Source organism: Poecilia reticulata, chromosome 20, assembly GCF_904066995.2.
Source record: "Poecilia reticulata chromosome 20, P_reticulata-male-v2, whole genome shotgun sequence".
Taxonomy (NCBI): Eukaryota; Metazoa; Chordata; class Actinopteri; order Cyprinodontiformes; family Poeciliidae; genus Poecilia; species Poecilia reticulata.
In genome coordinates, this window is record NC_088849.1 from 26840515 (window position 1) to 26853756 (window position 13242).

A 13242-nucleotide genomic window follows, 5' to 3' on the forward strand; every position below is an offset into this window, starting at 1 on the left:
AGCCCAGAGAGACGGCTGGTCCGGTCCGAAACCCAGAGAGACGGCTGGTCCGGTCTGAAACCCAGAGAGACTCTGGAGCCGGTCTGAAACCCAGAGAGACGCCTGGTCCAGTCCGAAACCCAGAGAGACGGCTGGTCCGGTCCGAAACCCAGAGAGACGCCTGGTCCGGTCTGAAACCCAGAGAGACGGCTGGTCCGGTCTGAAACCCAGAGAGACGGCTGGTCCGGTCTGAAACCCAGAGAGACGGCTGGTCCGGTCCGAAACCCAGAGAGACGGCTGGTCCGGTCTGAAACCCAGAGAGACGCCTGGTCCGGTCCGAAACCCAGAGAGACGGCTGGTCCGGTCCGAAACCCAGAGAGACGGCTGGTCCGGTCCGAAACCCAGAGAGACGGCTGGTCCGGTCCGAAACCCAGAGAGACGGCTGGTCCGGTCCGAAACCCAGAGAGACGGCTGGTCCGGTCCGAAACCCGGAGAGACTCTGGAGCCGGTCCGAAACCCGGAGAGACGGCTGGTCCGGTCCGAAACCCAGAGAGACGGCTGGTCCGGTCCGAAACCCAGAGAGACGGCTGGTCCGGTCCGAAACCCAGAGAGACGGCTGGTCCGGTCCGAAACCCAGAGAGACGGCTGGTCCGGTCCGAAACCCAGAGAGACGGCTGGTCCGGTCCGAAGCCCAGAGAGACGGCTGGTCCGGTCCGAAACCCAGAGAGACTCTGGAGCCGGTCCGAAGCCCAGAGAGACGCCTGGTCCGGTCCGAAGCCCAGAGAGACGCCTGGTCCGGTCCGAAGCCCAGAGAGACGCCTGGTCCGGTCCGAAGCCCAGAGAGACGGCTGGTCCGGTCCGAAACCCAGAGAGACGGCTGGTCCGGTCTGAAACCCAGAGAGACGGCTGGTCCGGTCTGAAACCCAGAGAGACTCTGGAGCCGGTCTGAAACCCAGAGAGACGCCTGGTCCGGTCCGAAACCCAGAGAGACGGCTGGTCCGGTCCGAAACCCAGAGAGACGCCTGGTCCGGTCCGAAACCCAGAGAGACGGCTGGTCCGGTCTGAAACCCAGAGAGACGGCTGGTCCGGTCTGAAACCCAGAGAGACGGCTGGTCCGGTCTGAAACCCAGAGAGACGGCTGGTCCGGTCCGAAACCCAGAGAGACGGCTGGTCCGGTCTGAAACCCAGAGAGACGCCTGGTCCGGTCCGAAACCCAGAGAGACGCCTGGTCCGGTCCGAAACCCAGAGAGACTCTGGAGCCGGTCCGAAACCCAGAGAGACGCCTGGTCCGGTCCGAAACCCAGAGAGACGCCTGGTCCGGTCTGAAACCCAGAGAGACGGCTGGTCCGGTCCGAAACCCAGAGAGACGGCTGGTCCGGTCCGAAACCCAGAGAGACGGCTGGTCCGGTCCGAAACCCAGAGAGACGGCTGGTCCGGTCCGAAACCCAGAGAGACGGCTGGTCCGGTCCGAAACCCAGAGAGACGGCTGGTCCGGTCCGAAACCCAGAGAGACGGCTGGTCCGGTCCGAAACCCAGAGAGACGCCTGGTCCGGTCCGAAACCCAGAGAGACGGCTGGTCCGGTCCGAAACCCAGAGAGACGGCTGGTCCGGTCCGAAACCCAGAGAGACGCCTGGTCCGGTCCGAAACCCAGAGAGACGGCTGGTCCGGTCCGAAACCCAGAGAGACGCCTGGTCCGGTCCGAAACCCAGAGAGACTCTGGAGCCGGTCCGAAACCCAGAGAGACTCTGGAGCCGGTCCGAAACCCAGAGAGACGCCTGGTCCGGTCCGAAACCCAGAGAGACGCCTGGTCCGGTCCGAAACCCAGAGAGACGCCTGGTCCGGTCTGAAACCCAGAGAGACGGCTGGTCCGGTCCGAAACCCAGAGAGACGGCTGGTCCGGTCTGAAACCCAGAGAGACGCCTGGTCCGGTCCGAAACCCAGAGAGACGCCTGGTCCGGTCCGAAACCCAGAGAGACTCTGGAGCCGGTCCGAAACCCAGAGAGACTCTGGAGCCGGTCTGAAACCCAGAGAGACGGCTGGTCCGGTCCGAAACCCAGAGAGACGCCTGGTCCGGTCCGAAACCCAGAGAGACGGCTGGTCCGGTCCGAAACCCAGAGAGACGGCTGGTCCGGTCTGAAACCCAGAGAGACGCCTGGTCCGGTCCGAAACCCAGAGAGACGCCTGGTCCGGTCCGAAACCCAGAGAGACTCTGGAGCCGGTCCGAAACCCAGAGAGACGCCTGGTCCGGTCCGAAACCCAGAGAGACGCCTGGTCCGGTCTGAAACCCAGAGAGACGGCTGGTCCGGTCTGAAACCCAGAGAGACGGCTGGTCCGGTCCGAAACCCAGAGAGACGGCTGGTCCGGTCCGAAACCCAGAGAGACGCCTGGTCCGGTCCGAAACCCAGAGAGACGCCTGGTCCGGTCCGAAACCCAGAGAGACACCTGGTCCGGTCCGAAACCCAGAGAGACGGCTGGTCCGGTCCGAAACCCAGAGAGACGGCTGGTCCGGTCCGAAACCCAGAGAGACGCCTGGTCCGGTCCGAAACCCAGAGAGACGCCTGGTCCGGTCCGAAACCCAGAGAGACTCTGGAGCCGGTCCGAAACCCAGAGAGACGCCTGGTCCGGTCCGAAACCCAGAGAGACGGCTGGTCCGGTCCGAAACCCAGAGAGACTCTGGAGCCGGTCCGAAACCCAGAGAGACGCCTGGTCCGGTCCGAAACCCAGAGAGACTCTGGAGCCGGTCCGAAACCCAGAGAGACGGCTGGTCCGGTCCGAAACCCAGAGAGACTCTGGAGCCGGTCCGAAACCCAGAGAGACTCTGGAGCCGGTCCGAAACCCAGAGAGACGCCTGGTCCGGTCCGAAACCCAGAGAGACTCTGGAGCCGGTCCGAAACCCAGAGAGACGCCTGGTCCGGTCCGAAACCCAGAGAGACTCTGGAGCCGGTCCGAAACCCAGAGAGACGGCTGGTCCGGTCCGAAACCCAGAGAGACTCTGGAGCCGGTCCGAAACCCAGAGAGACGCCTGGTCCGGTCCGAAACCCAGAGAGACTCTGGAGCCGGTCCGAAACCCAGAGAGACGCCTGGTCCGGTCCGAAACCCAGAGAGACTCTGGAGCCGGTCCGAAACCCAGAGAGACTCTGGAGCCGGTCCGAAACCCAGAGAGACGCCTGGTCCGGTCCGAAACCCAGAGAGACTCTGGAGCCGGTCCGAAACCCAGAGAGACTCTGGAGCCGGTCCGAAACCCAGAGAGACTCTGGAGCCGGTCTGAAACCCAGAGAGACACCTGGTCCGGTCCGAAACCCAGAGAGACGCCTGGTCCGGTCCGAAACCCAGAGAGACACCTGGTCCGGTCCGAAACCCAGAGAGACACCTGGTCCGGTCCGAAACCCAGAGAGACTCTGGAGCCGGTCCGAAACCCAGAGAGACACCTGGTCCGGTCCGAAACCCAGAGAGACACCTGGTCCGGTCCGAAACCCAGAGAGACACCTGGTCCGGTCCGAAACCCAGAGAGACGCCTGGTCCGGTCCGAAACCCAGAGAGACGGCTGGTCCGGTACGAAACCCAGAGAGACGGCTGGTCCTGTCCGAAACCCAGAGAGACGGCTGGTCCGGTCCGAAACCCAGAGAGACGGCTGGTCCGGTCCGAAACCCAGAGAGACGGCTGGTCCGGTACGAAACCCAGAGAGACGGCTGGTCCGGTCCGAAGCCGGGCCGATCGGGTCGACCAGAATCTGATCCTGCAGTATTTGCTGCATGGAGACACCAGAGGGACACAGAATCACCATCCAGTTATAAATGTTCCTCTCAGAGCTCAGAGACTCTGAGTCTGAATGAGGTCAGAGGTCAGAGGGCGACACAAGCAGACAGGAGGTCAGAGGTCAGAGCTGGAGATCATTTTCTGTTTGAAAGTAAAAATCTGTTCTCTGGAGCTCCGACCCGCCGGAGACGGCAGGACAACGATCAGGGAGAGACAGAGACACTCTGACAGCTGTCCTCAGTCCAACATGGTGTCTCTCTGCTGCGCCCCCTGCTGGAGGAACCAGGCGTTTCGCCGCTGATCAGAGGAAACATTAAAAGTCTTTGATGTTCGTTTTTGTTTCTTATTTTATAAATTAAGTAAATTAGAAAATATTTCTAAATACTTTAATCTTTAATTGAAGGTAATTAATATTTCTAAATATGATTCTCATTAATATAAATTAGCAAAAATTACATTTCAGTTTTATATTTTTATTCTCATAACACTTTTAATAAATATTTTATTTAAATCATAATATCTAAAACATTTTCATATATTGTATAAAATTTCAATTATATTTAAATTTGACATTAATAAATTGACTTTATTTTCCCTCAGTATTTTAAAAAGTGTTTTTGGATGTTTTCTCAGCAGGTTGTATGTTTTATTTTTTATGTAAAACTCCATCACTTCGTCAAACTTTGGAAAAACTCCAGTTGGTTTCGTCTCTTTACATTATTTCATTGGATCCTTTACAATATTTTCACTTCCATTTATTAGTTTTTTAATTTCCTTTATTTTTTGCTAAATTCCCAGTTTTTCCATGTAAACTGATTTTCCTGCGGCTCATTTGTCCCTCGTGTCTCCGTGTGTCCAGGTGTCCATCGGGAAAATGTACGAGGCTCAGCGGACGGTGGTGGACGCGCCGTGACGCGAAGTGCATTGTGGGAGATGTAGGCCTGATGTTTCAAAGTGTAGTTTGTTTTTGCTGAAACATCAGAGCGGCTGGACGTGAAACCAACTGAAGCTGATCCACGCTTCGTTTTTATCGAGTCCGTCCTGCAGGACATGAGGACGGACAGCAGTCAGACATTCTCCTCTGTGACGATAACTGTTGGTTTTTACAGTGCAGGACTTTTGGTTTCATCTCTAAATTGAATCAAAATGCTTATTTTTTAGTGTAAACTGATCTGCAGGCTCCTTCACCTTAAGCCCCGCCCCCAGAGGAGTCGCCATGGCAACAGATGGTTGTATTGGGATCGGTTCTGGTCGTGATCAGATCGTCTCTGAGCTTCTTCCTGCTTCAGACGTGAAATTAAAAGTTTCTCTAAAACAGTTTAAGTTTCTTTATTCCGTCGGTTTCGTCTCTTTTCTGACTCGTTTTTATCTCGTTTATTTTTTATTTTCTCAGTTTTAAGTTTTGTTAATGTTGGCAGCTCTGAGTCCAAAAGCCTGAAGCCATGAAGGGAACCGGGTCGGTCCGGTCCGGTCCGGTCCGGTCCGTGTTCACCGGAGGATCAGTTTAAACCTGAGACCTGAGCAGAAAGACCTTCATCTTCATCAGTCCCACCAGGACAGACTGGGTCTCTGCGATGCGTTCAGGGATACCTGGACACCAGAGCTGCTCTGCGATGCGTTCAGGGACACCTGGACACCAGAGCTGCTCTGCGATGCGTTCAGGGACACCTGGACACCAGAGCTGCTCTGCGATGCGTTCAGGGACATCTGGACACCAGAGCTGCTCTGCGATGCGTTCAGGGACACCTGGACACCAGAGCTGCTCTGCGATGCGTTCAGGGACATCTGGACACCAGAGCTGCTCTGCGATGCGTTCAGGGACACCTGGACACCAGAGCTGCTCTGTGATGCATTCACACTGTTGCTAATGTGCTAGCAGTGGAGCTAATGTTTATTTAGCGCTTAGCTAGCTGAAAACATTTAGCTTCACCTCAGTTAATTTTCTGAATAAATTCTTAAGTTCTAATTTTTCAGGCTGTTTTATAAATTTCAGTTGAATTGAAGTTTTGTTTGTCTACTGATCCAAGTTAGTTCGCTGTTTCTGTTCATGCTCTTATTTTGAAGTCTGTTTCCTGTGCTCGCTTCTCTTGTTTTGTTTTAAAGAAACTATTGATAAAGTTTCTAATCCAGATGAATGCGACACTTCCAGGAGCGACCACCAGGCGGTGCTGGTAGCTGCTTCTCCTGACGCCGCCCAGGTGTTGGTGGAGCAGGTAGCAGGTGGTGGAGCAGGTGAAGCAGGTGAGTGGCCCCTCGGGCCCCTCGGGCCTCCGGCTGCTATTCTTAGATCCGTTTGTTGGTTCAAACACAGATCTTGTTGCTCAACACCTGCTGGACCTTCTGCGCATGCTCAGTACAGGACGGACTTCAGACCCGGTTCTGACCCACTTCTGATGAGCCTGTTGACCGTTTTCACTCCTTATTGATCCACCTTTTGATCGATATGCTTCCCATGATGCATCACTCTGCTGAAACATCAGGATCCACATTCATGTTGGATGTTCATAGAACAGTTTCCATTTATGTTGGAGTCAAAATATTATAAACAAACCGTCCAGAAACCAGAACTGGATGATGATTGGTTCCCTTACAGCCCATGATGATGACGTCAGTTGGTCTGGATGAAGGTGAAGCGTTTCTCATCGGCAGCTGAAGTGATGCTAGTGAACAGTTAGCATCACGGATACCTCAGAGAAGCAGGAAGTGGACTACAGCGCAGGGCATTCTGGGTAAATCCAACCAATGCTAACGTGTTAGCCTAGCGCTAGCAGCAGAAATGGCTCCTGGTCTTTAGCCTAAAGAGAAATCCTCCAACCGCTAAAAGAAGAAGGAAGTTGCTCTCAGTGTCTTCAGAGGTTTTTGTGTCGTTTCCTTCAGTGGTTCTTGGTGCAGCGCCCCCACAGGCCAGGAGGGGAACAGGCTGGTTTGACTCAGAGCAGCTGGAGGTGGAGCAGATGTTCTGGTTCCAGTAGAACCGGGTCGACTGGACTGAAGGATATCAGAATTAATCTTTTAACATCCTTAATAAAATAAAATCCATCTCTCAGACTTTAATTCTCCTTCAGGATTCGACCAACAGAATGAATCAGTTTTAGTTTCAGGCTACAGGAACCGAAACAGCAGCTGGTTTATTTCTAGAACATCGATTCAACCAGAAAGACGCGGCGGCTTGTTGACCGATCAAACATGGGAGGTCAGGTTTACCAACATGAGGCGCCTCTGGACTTTGGTCTGAGCGTGCAGACAGCTGGACAGGCTGTAAACACGGCCAGCTGAGGGAAACCAGCTGCTCTGCAGAGACCAGGTGGCCTTCATGTTCCTCCTTCATGTTCCTCCTTCATGTTCCTCCTTCATGTTCCTCCTTCATGTTCCTCCTTCATGTTCCTCCTTCATGTTCCTCCTTCATGTTCCTCCTTCATGTTCCTCCTTCATGTTCCTCCTTCATGTTCCTCCTTCATGTTCCTCCTTCATGTTCCTCCTTCATGTTCCTCCTTCATGTTCCTCCTTCATGTTCCTCCTTCATGTTCCTCCTTCATGTTCCTCCTTCATGTTCCTCCTTCATGTTCCTCCTTCATGTTCCTCCTTCATGTTCCTCCTTCATGTTCCTCCTTCATGTTCCTCCTTCATGTTCCTCCTTCATGTTCCTCCTTCATGTTCCTCCTTCATGTTCCTCCTTCATGTTCCTCCTTCATGTTCCTCCTTCATGTTCCTCCTTCATGTTCTCCTTCATGTTTCTCCTTCATGTTCCTCCTTCATGTTCCTCCTTCATGTTCCTCCTTCATGTTCCTCCTTCATGTTCCTCCTTCATGTTTCTCCTTCATGTTCCTCCTTCATGTTCCTCCTTCATGTTCCTCCTTCATGTTCCTCCTTCATGTTCCTCCTTCATGTTCCTCCTTCATGTTCCTCCTTCATGTTCCTCCTTCATGTTCCTCCTTCATGTTCCTCCTTCATGTTCCTCCTTCATGTTCCTCCTTCATGTTCCTCCTTCATGTTCCTCCTTCATGTTCCTCCTTCATGTTCCTCCTTCATGTTCCTCCTTCATGTTCCTCCTTCATGTTTCTCCTTCATGTTCCTCCTTCATGTTCCTCCTTCATGTTCCTCCTTCATGTTCCTCCTTCATGTTCCTCCTTCATGTTTCTCCTTCATGTTCCTCCTTCATGTTCCTCCTTCATGTTCCTCCTTCATGTTCCTCCTTCATGTTCCTCCTTCATGTTCCTCCTTCATGTTCCTCCTTCATGTTCCTCCTCCTGCAGGACCTCAGCTTCCTGCTGCCCTCTAACATGAATATGGTTGATTTGTTACAGGAGAGAAAACATGGAGGCGAGGCTGACCGACTCCTGGCTGGAGGTTCCCGTGTCCAGAACTGAGGAAGACGAGGACATGTCGGGTCATCACGCCTCCATTTCCTGACCTACCATCACAAACGTAACACCGGCTGGTTCTGTGACTCAGCTGAGTTTTGATCAGATGATATTTCAGCTGCAGAACCTGAGAAACATGATAAATATGCAGAAAACGGCTCAGTGATGCTGCCAGGCTCGGTGGAGGACCTGTGGTGCTGAGGGATGATCAACATGCTGTCCAAGCATTTGATCTAAATCATGATGTTTAATGATGTCAGAGTAAAATAAGAATCATAAAATCTGTGTAAATTATTTAAACATTGATGCTTCAAACTCAGCAGACATTTTAATTTATGCATAAAAAAGTCGGTTAAACGTTTTTAGTTCAGTTTATTCAGTTCAAACTCATTTTGTTCATAATTTTATAAAAACTAAAATCATTTCAGTCTCATTGGTTCTGATGGACCCGATCAGAACCATCTGAGCTGCGGTTCTGCGGCAGTTTGGACCCGACCGGAAGTTTGATTATTTATTATCTGGATCATTTCTGCCTTACAAAAAAAAACATTTTTGTTTAATAATAAAGTTAAATTCAATTTGATAAAAACAGAATCTCACATGTGGGTTTTTATTGGGTCCTGCGGTTCTACAGGGTTCGGACCGGAACTGGGTCCAATCAGAACCGTTTTGCTCTTTATGTGAGGAAATAATTTATAAATGATGCGAAGCGGAGAAAATCAGCGGGACGAGATGTTCCGCTGTTTGGGTCATCTGGGTGGAACCGGGACCGAACTCTGGATCTGGACCCAGAACTTTGTTTGTTTTTCATAATCCGAGGCGGACCGAACCGAACCGAACCTCCTCCCGTCCAGCTCTGTGTGTGATATTAAAACAAATATTTGGCTCCAAACTGCGAGCAGAAGCTCCTCCTCCGGCCGAACCGGCATTTCACAACCCGGACCCGGAGCACCGGCTGGGAGGATGGGCCAATCAGAGCGGGCCCTGCCCATGACGTCACAATGGAACCCTGCAAACGATCAGTCAGAACCGCTGACTTCCTGTATTATTATTATTATTATTATTATTATTATTATTATTATTATTACTAGATGATAATAATCATCTGATTTTACTATTTTATTAAAACTGCATTTGTTTATTTTATTTTCATTTTTTATGTATTTTTGTCTAAAATGTTTGTTAGCTTGATTAACACTAATGTAACATTCAGAACATGAAATTATACGAACGACATTTTTCACAGTTTTTGGTCATACATGAATTACTTTTAATAATTTATGGCTTTATTTAAAGATAATCTTGAATCTCAACCTGTTTGTATTTATCTGATAAACAAAATGCAAAATTATTTTTAGAAAATAATACTAGTTGGAAATTTATCATGAAACAAATCTAAAATATTTTAGGAGCAGGGATGGGGACTGCTAGCTAAAAAGTTAGTTATGCTAACCCCAAAGTGCTAATCAGATATTAGTCCTGCTAACGCTAGGCTCAATGATAAATATTATATTTTAAAATTAACATTTAAAATTTTAAAATCTAAATTATTATAAGGAATAGGGATGGGCTTCATTAGCTAAAATGGTAGCTATGCTAACCATAAAGCAGTAACCATAAACATGGCTCTGCTAATGCTAGGGCGCATCAACAACGCGGTAACAAGTGGAAGCTAATGCTAAAGCGCTAAATTTAAGCGTTGGTTAAGTGTTGTTTTCTTCTCTGTTCCGTTTGCTGTGTAGTTTCCACTTATAGTTTCTCACCTGCTGCGTAAAGTTTTCCACACCTTCAACTAAAAGTTTACAAACATCCTCCTAAATTAGCGCTTTAGATATTATATGGAAAAGTTCATTTAGATGAAGCTAAGTGTGCTACAAGTTGTCACAGTTAGCAAAAACGCTTCCATTGAAACATCCGCCATTGAGAGACTCAACCTCAGGTATCAACCTGATGTTAAAAATGTTAAAATAACTCAAATGTCATCATGACTTTAGACTTTAGTTTACAGAACAGTGAAGGAAAATAGCTCTTTAGATTTTAAACTCCCCTAAGTCTGTTAAACATGTTCACAGTTAGCAACAAACATTAAAGCACTAAATCGGCATTAGCTGCCCGTTAGCGGATTATTGAAAGTATAACTTTACATTTAGTGTTTAAACTATTAACCCTTGTGCTGCAGGACTCAGGCAACAGATGCAGGTTTTACGGTCAGTTGGACCCATTTCTACAGATAGAAGGGAGAGGATCGAGTTTTTAAGGCGACTGTCTAATAATAATATTAGACAGATTTGATTTATTATAATCTTTGATCATTAAATTAGAAACTAAAGTGTCAGAGGAACTTGAAGTTCATCTGTCGGTTCAGGAATCGGCCAAAATTTAACCTGAAAAACAGATAAAATGTCCAAACATGTTTTCTGTCCCAGAAACCAAATAAATCAAATTAAATGATCGATTATCGATGATCGTCCATCTTGGATTTTCAATATGGCCGATAAAGATCAAAGTCTGGATGGAGGAAAGGACCCGTTGGACTCAAATGGTTCCGGGATTCTTCAGGTTTTCCTGGTTTTATTTCATCCTGAAAGTCAAACATTTGGATCGGAACCGGTCCGGTTGGATCCCCGGCGGGTCCAGCATCCTGCCTGGAGTCCACTGCTGGACGTGGTCGAGCGGTTCCGGATGGTTCTGATCCGCTCAGAGGGATGGAGAAGCCTCTGCGGCCGGCGCGGGATCCGGGCTGCCCGGCTGGTTCTGGTTCTGGTTCCGGTACCGGAGCGAGTAGTTCTGGCCCTGGTTGTTGTCCCAGAACTCTCCGTCGTCGCTGCGCAGGAACACGGCGAAGTGCAGGGCGGAGCCCGGGTCCATGAAGGGCGGGATGAACACGGTGAAGCCGAACCGGACCGACTCCGACCCGGGCTGCTCCGGCACCGGGACCGGCACCGCCTGCGCGTCCGCGTAGGACAGCCAGTCGTTGTAGGTGAGCCGGACCCCGACCTCCCTGACGGCGCAGCCCCGCAGGACCCGCACCTGGCCCCGCAGCTCGAACCGGGTCACGGCCAGCCTCTCCAGGCAGACCCGCAGCTCCCGAACCCGCCGCTCCGCGTCCCGCGGCTCGGGGAAGCAGGTCAGCAGCCGCGGCAGGTCCGGCCCGGCCCGCGGGTCCTGCTGCTGCGGGGGGAAGCTCTGGTACCGGGACAGAACCTTGGGCGGGATCTGCGGGTCCTCCTGGGCGCTGAAGTGCTTGATGCGGGCCAGGCTCAGACCCATCGAGTCCGCGAACTTGACCCGCTTCCTGCCGCCGTCCAGCAGCGCGGCGGGGTACGCGGGCAGCGACCGCGCTCTCCTCCGGTCCCGCATGAACTTCTCCAGGTGCGACGCGTCCACCTCGTCCTCCAGGTCTCCTTCCTCATCCTCCTCATCCTCCTCTTCATCCCGCAGGCCGTTCGGCTGGCCGGCCCGGTTCGGCCCGCACGGCGGAGCTGAGCGGATCATGATGCGACCTGCGCGGCGGCGGACGTGGCGCCGCTTCTATACGGACCCCCGCCCCCTGCGTGACTGACACACACACACACACACACACACACACACACACACACACACACACACACACACACACACACACACACACACACACACACACCTCAACCTTCACCTGTTTGCGCGCTGCTCAGAGGATTTAACGGGATTTTATGAGACAAACTCAAAGATTATTAATATTAAATCTGAAAAGTGTGGCGTGCCTCTGTGTTCTGCCACCTGAGCTAAGGCTCTCTGCTGCTCCTCCAGAGTTTCCACTGGCTGAATAACTTTCATATATAATCAATCATTTCTCTGCTTTCAGGTGGTTTGGTCTCCAACATGCGGTCCGAGGGCCATTTATGGCCTCCAGTAGGATTTACTGGGTCACAATCAGGAACAGTTCAACTCTGACTGTCCAGAACCGGAACCAGAACCAGAACCAGAACCAGGTCAGTGTCAGTAAACTACAAACACCTGATGGAGTCAAAACAAGATATATAAAAAAATTACAATAAAATAATTTTCTCATTTTTAACTTTTGTGAAAAATGTATTTATGTTCTGCCACAAATAAGTATTTAGAAGTTTGATCTTAGTAACAGAACTGTTATTATTTTTATCAGAAGTTGTTGTATTATAAAGTCATAGATTATTGTTATAACATTATTATAAACTCTGATTATTATAGAATTATAAAGTTGTTTTAAACGCATCTTATGAATAATAAACGTGTTAAATGGAATATTGTTGAATAATCTGTTTCCTTCTGTTACATAACGCGCCGCATGTGCGTCAATCAGCGCGCGGTAAACAGACACATGACGTCACCGACGCCGGCAGGGTGACGTCATGTGACGTTCAGCTGCGATTCTCTTTAAAGGAAAGAAACAAAACAAGATGAAACTTTTTATTGTTTTTAGTTTCGTGATCAGGTTTTAAAATGTTTCCTGTTTTGTTTCACCCAGGAATCTGAATAAAAGTCAATAAAAACATTTTTCTGTTTAAATTCTGACTGGAAGCAGCAGGTCAGAGGTCAGAGGTCAGAGGTCAGAGGTCAGAGTTACGTAACAGCAGGTCCGTTCTGTCTGAGAGGAAAACAAACTTTAAATATGAGACGTTTCAGTTTATTGATTTATTACTGATCAACAAAACCAGAAAATAAAACTCAAACGTCTTTTACTTCATTTATAAAAGATTTTAAAAGCTGTGGAACTAATAATTTATTACATAAAAACAGAAGAAATTAACATTTAAAAATCATCCTTTATTTGTAATAAATATCTTTCTAACATTTTAAATGTTTTATTTCTGACCTTCCTCATCATCATCGTCACTGATTTACAGTCTCAGGTTCTGGTTCTGATCCGGTTCCGGTCGGTTCTGCCTGGACTCCTGCGTCGCATCGTATTTTAAATCTTTTGCTGTTTGAACTGAACTTTCTGGATGTTTCTGTTTTAGATGAGCCTCAGAAACTCAGTCAGCCATTTTTATTTGATCTTTAAAGTCCCATTAAAAGATAAAATGTCCAGTTTGAATCAGTCACCAGAACTTCCAGCCATTTTACCTTTAAACTCCAGAACTGAGGCCACAGAAAGCATTCAGAGGACCGTAAGACGGCCCCCGG

General features: G+C 49.8%; 2 protein-coding genes across 3 annotated transcripts in view; one reads left to right on the forward strand and one right to left on the reverse strand.

Annotated features, from left to right (window-relative positions):
* Positions 1 to 8317, forward strand: part of LOC103456959 (LYR motif-containing protein 4B) — a 42836-nt gene extending 34519 nt beyond the window's left edge. Inside the window, exon 3 of one of the 2 annotated variants that reach the window (XM_081601284.1) lies at positions 8041 to 8317. In XM_081601284.1, coding sequence (XP_081457410.1) covers positions 8041 to 8103 — 63 coding nt within the window. In that variant the 3' untranslated portion in view covers positions 8104 to 8317. Of the gene's footprint in view, positions 1 to 4595; positions 5054 to 8040 lie in introns of those variants that run through there. The other variant, XM_081601285.1, reaches the window with a different exon arrangement.
* Positions 8318 to 8406: 89 nt separating this feature from the next.
* On the reverse strand, positions 8407 to 12509 carry ppp1r3g (protein phosphatase 1 regulatory subunit 3G). The gene has a single exon (XM_081601276.1). The coding sequence runs from the start codon at positions 11590 to 11592 to the stop codon at positions 10795 to 10797; it is 798 nt and encodes a 265-aa protein (XP_081457402.1). The 5' UTR covers positions 11593 to 12509; the 3' UTR covers positions 8407 to 10794.
* Positions 12510 to 13242: the final 733 nt, after the last annotated feature.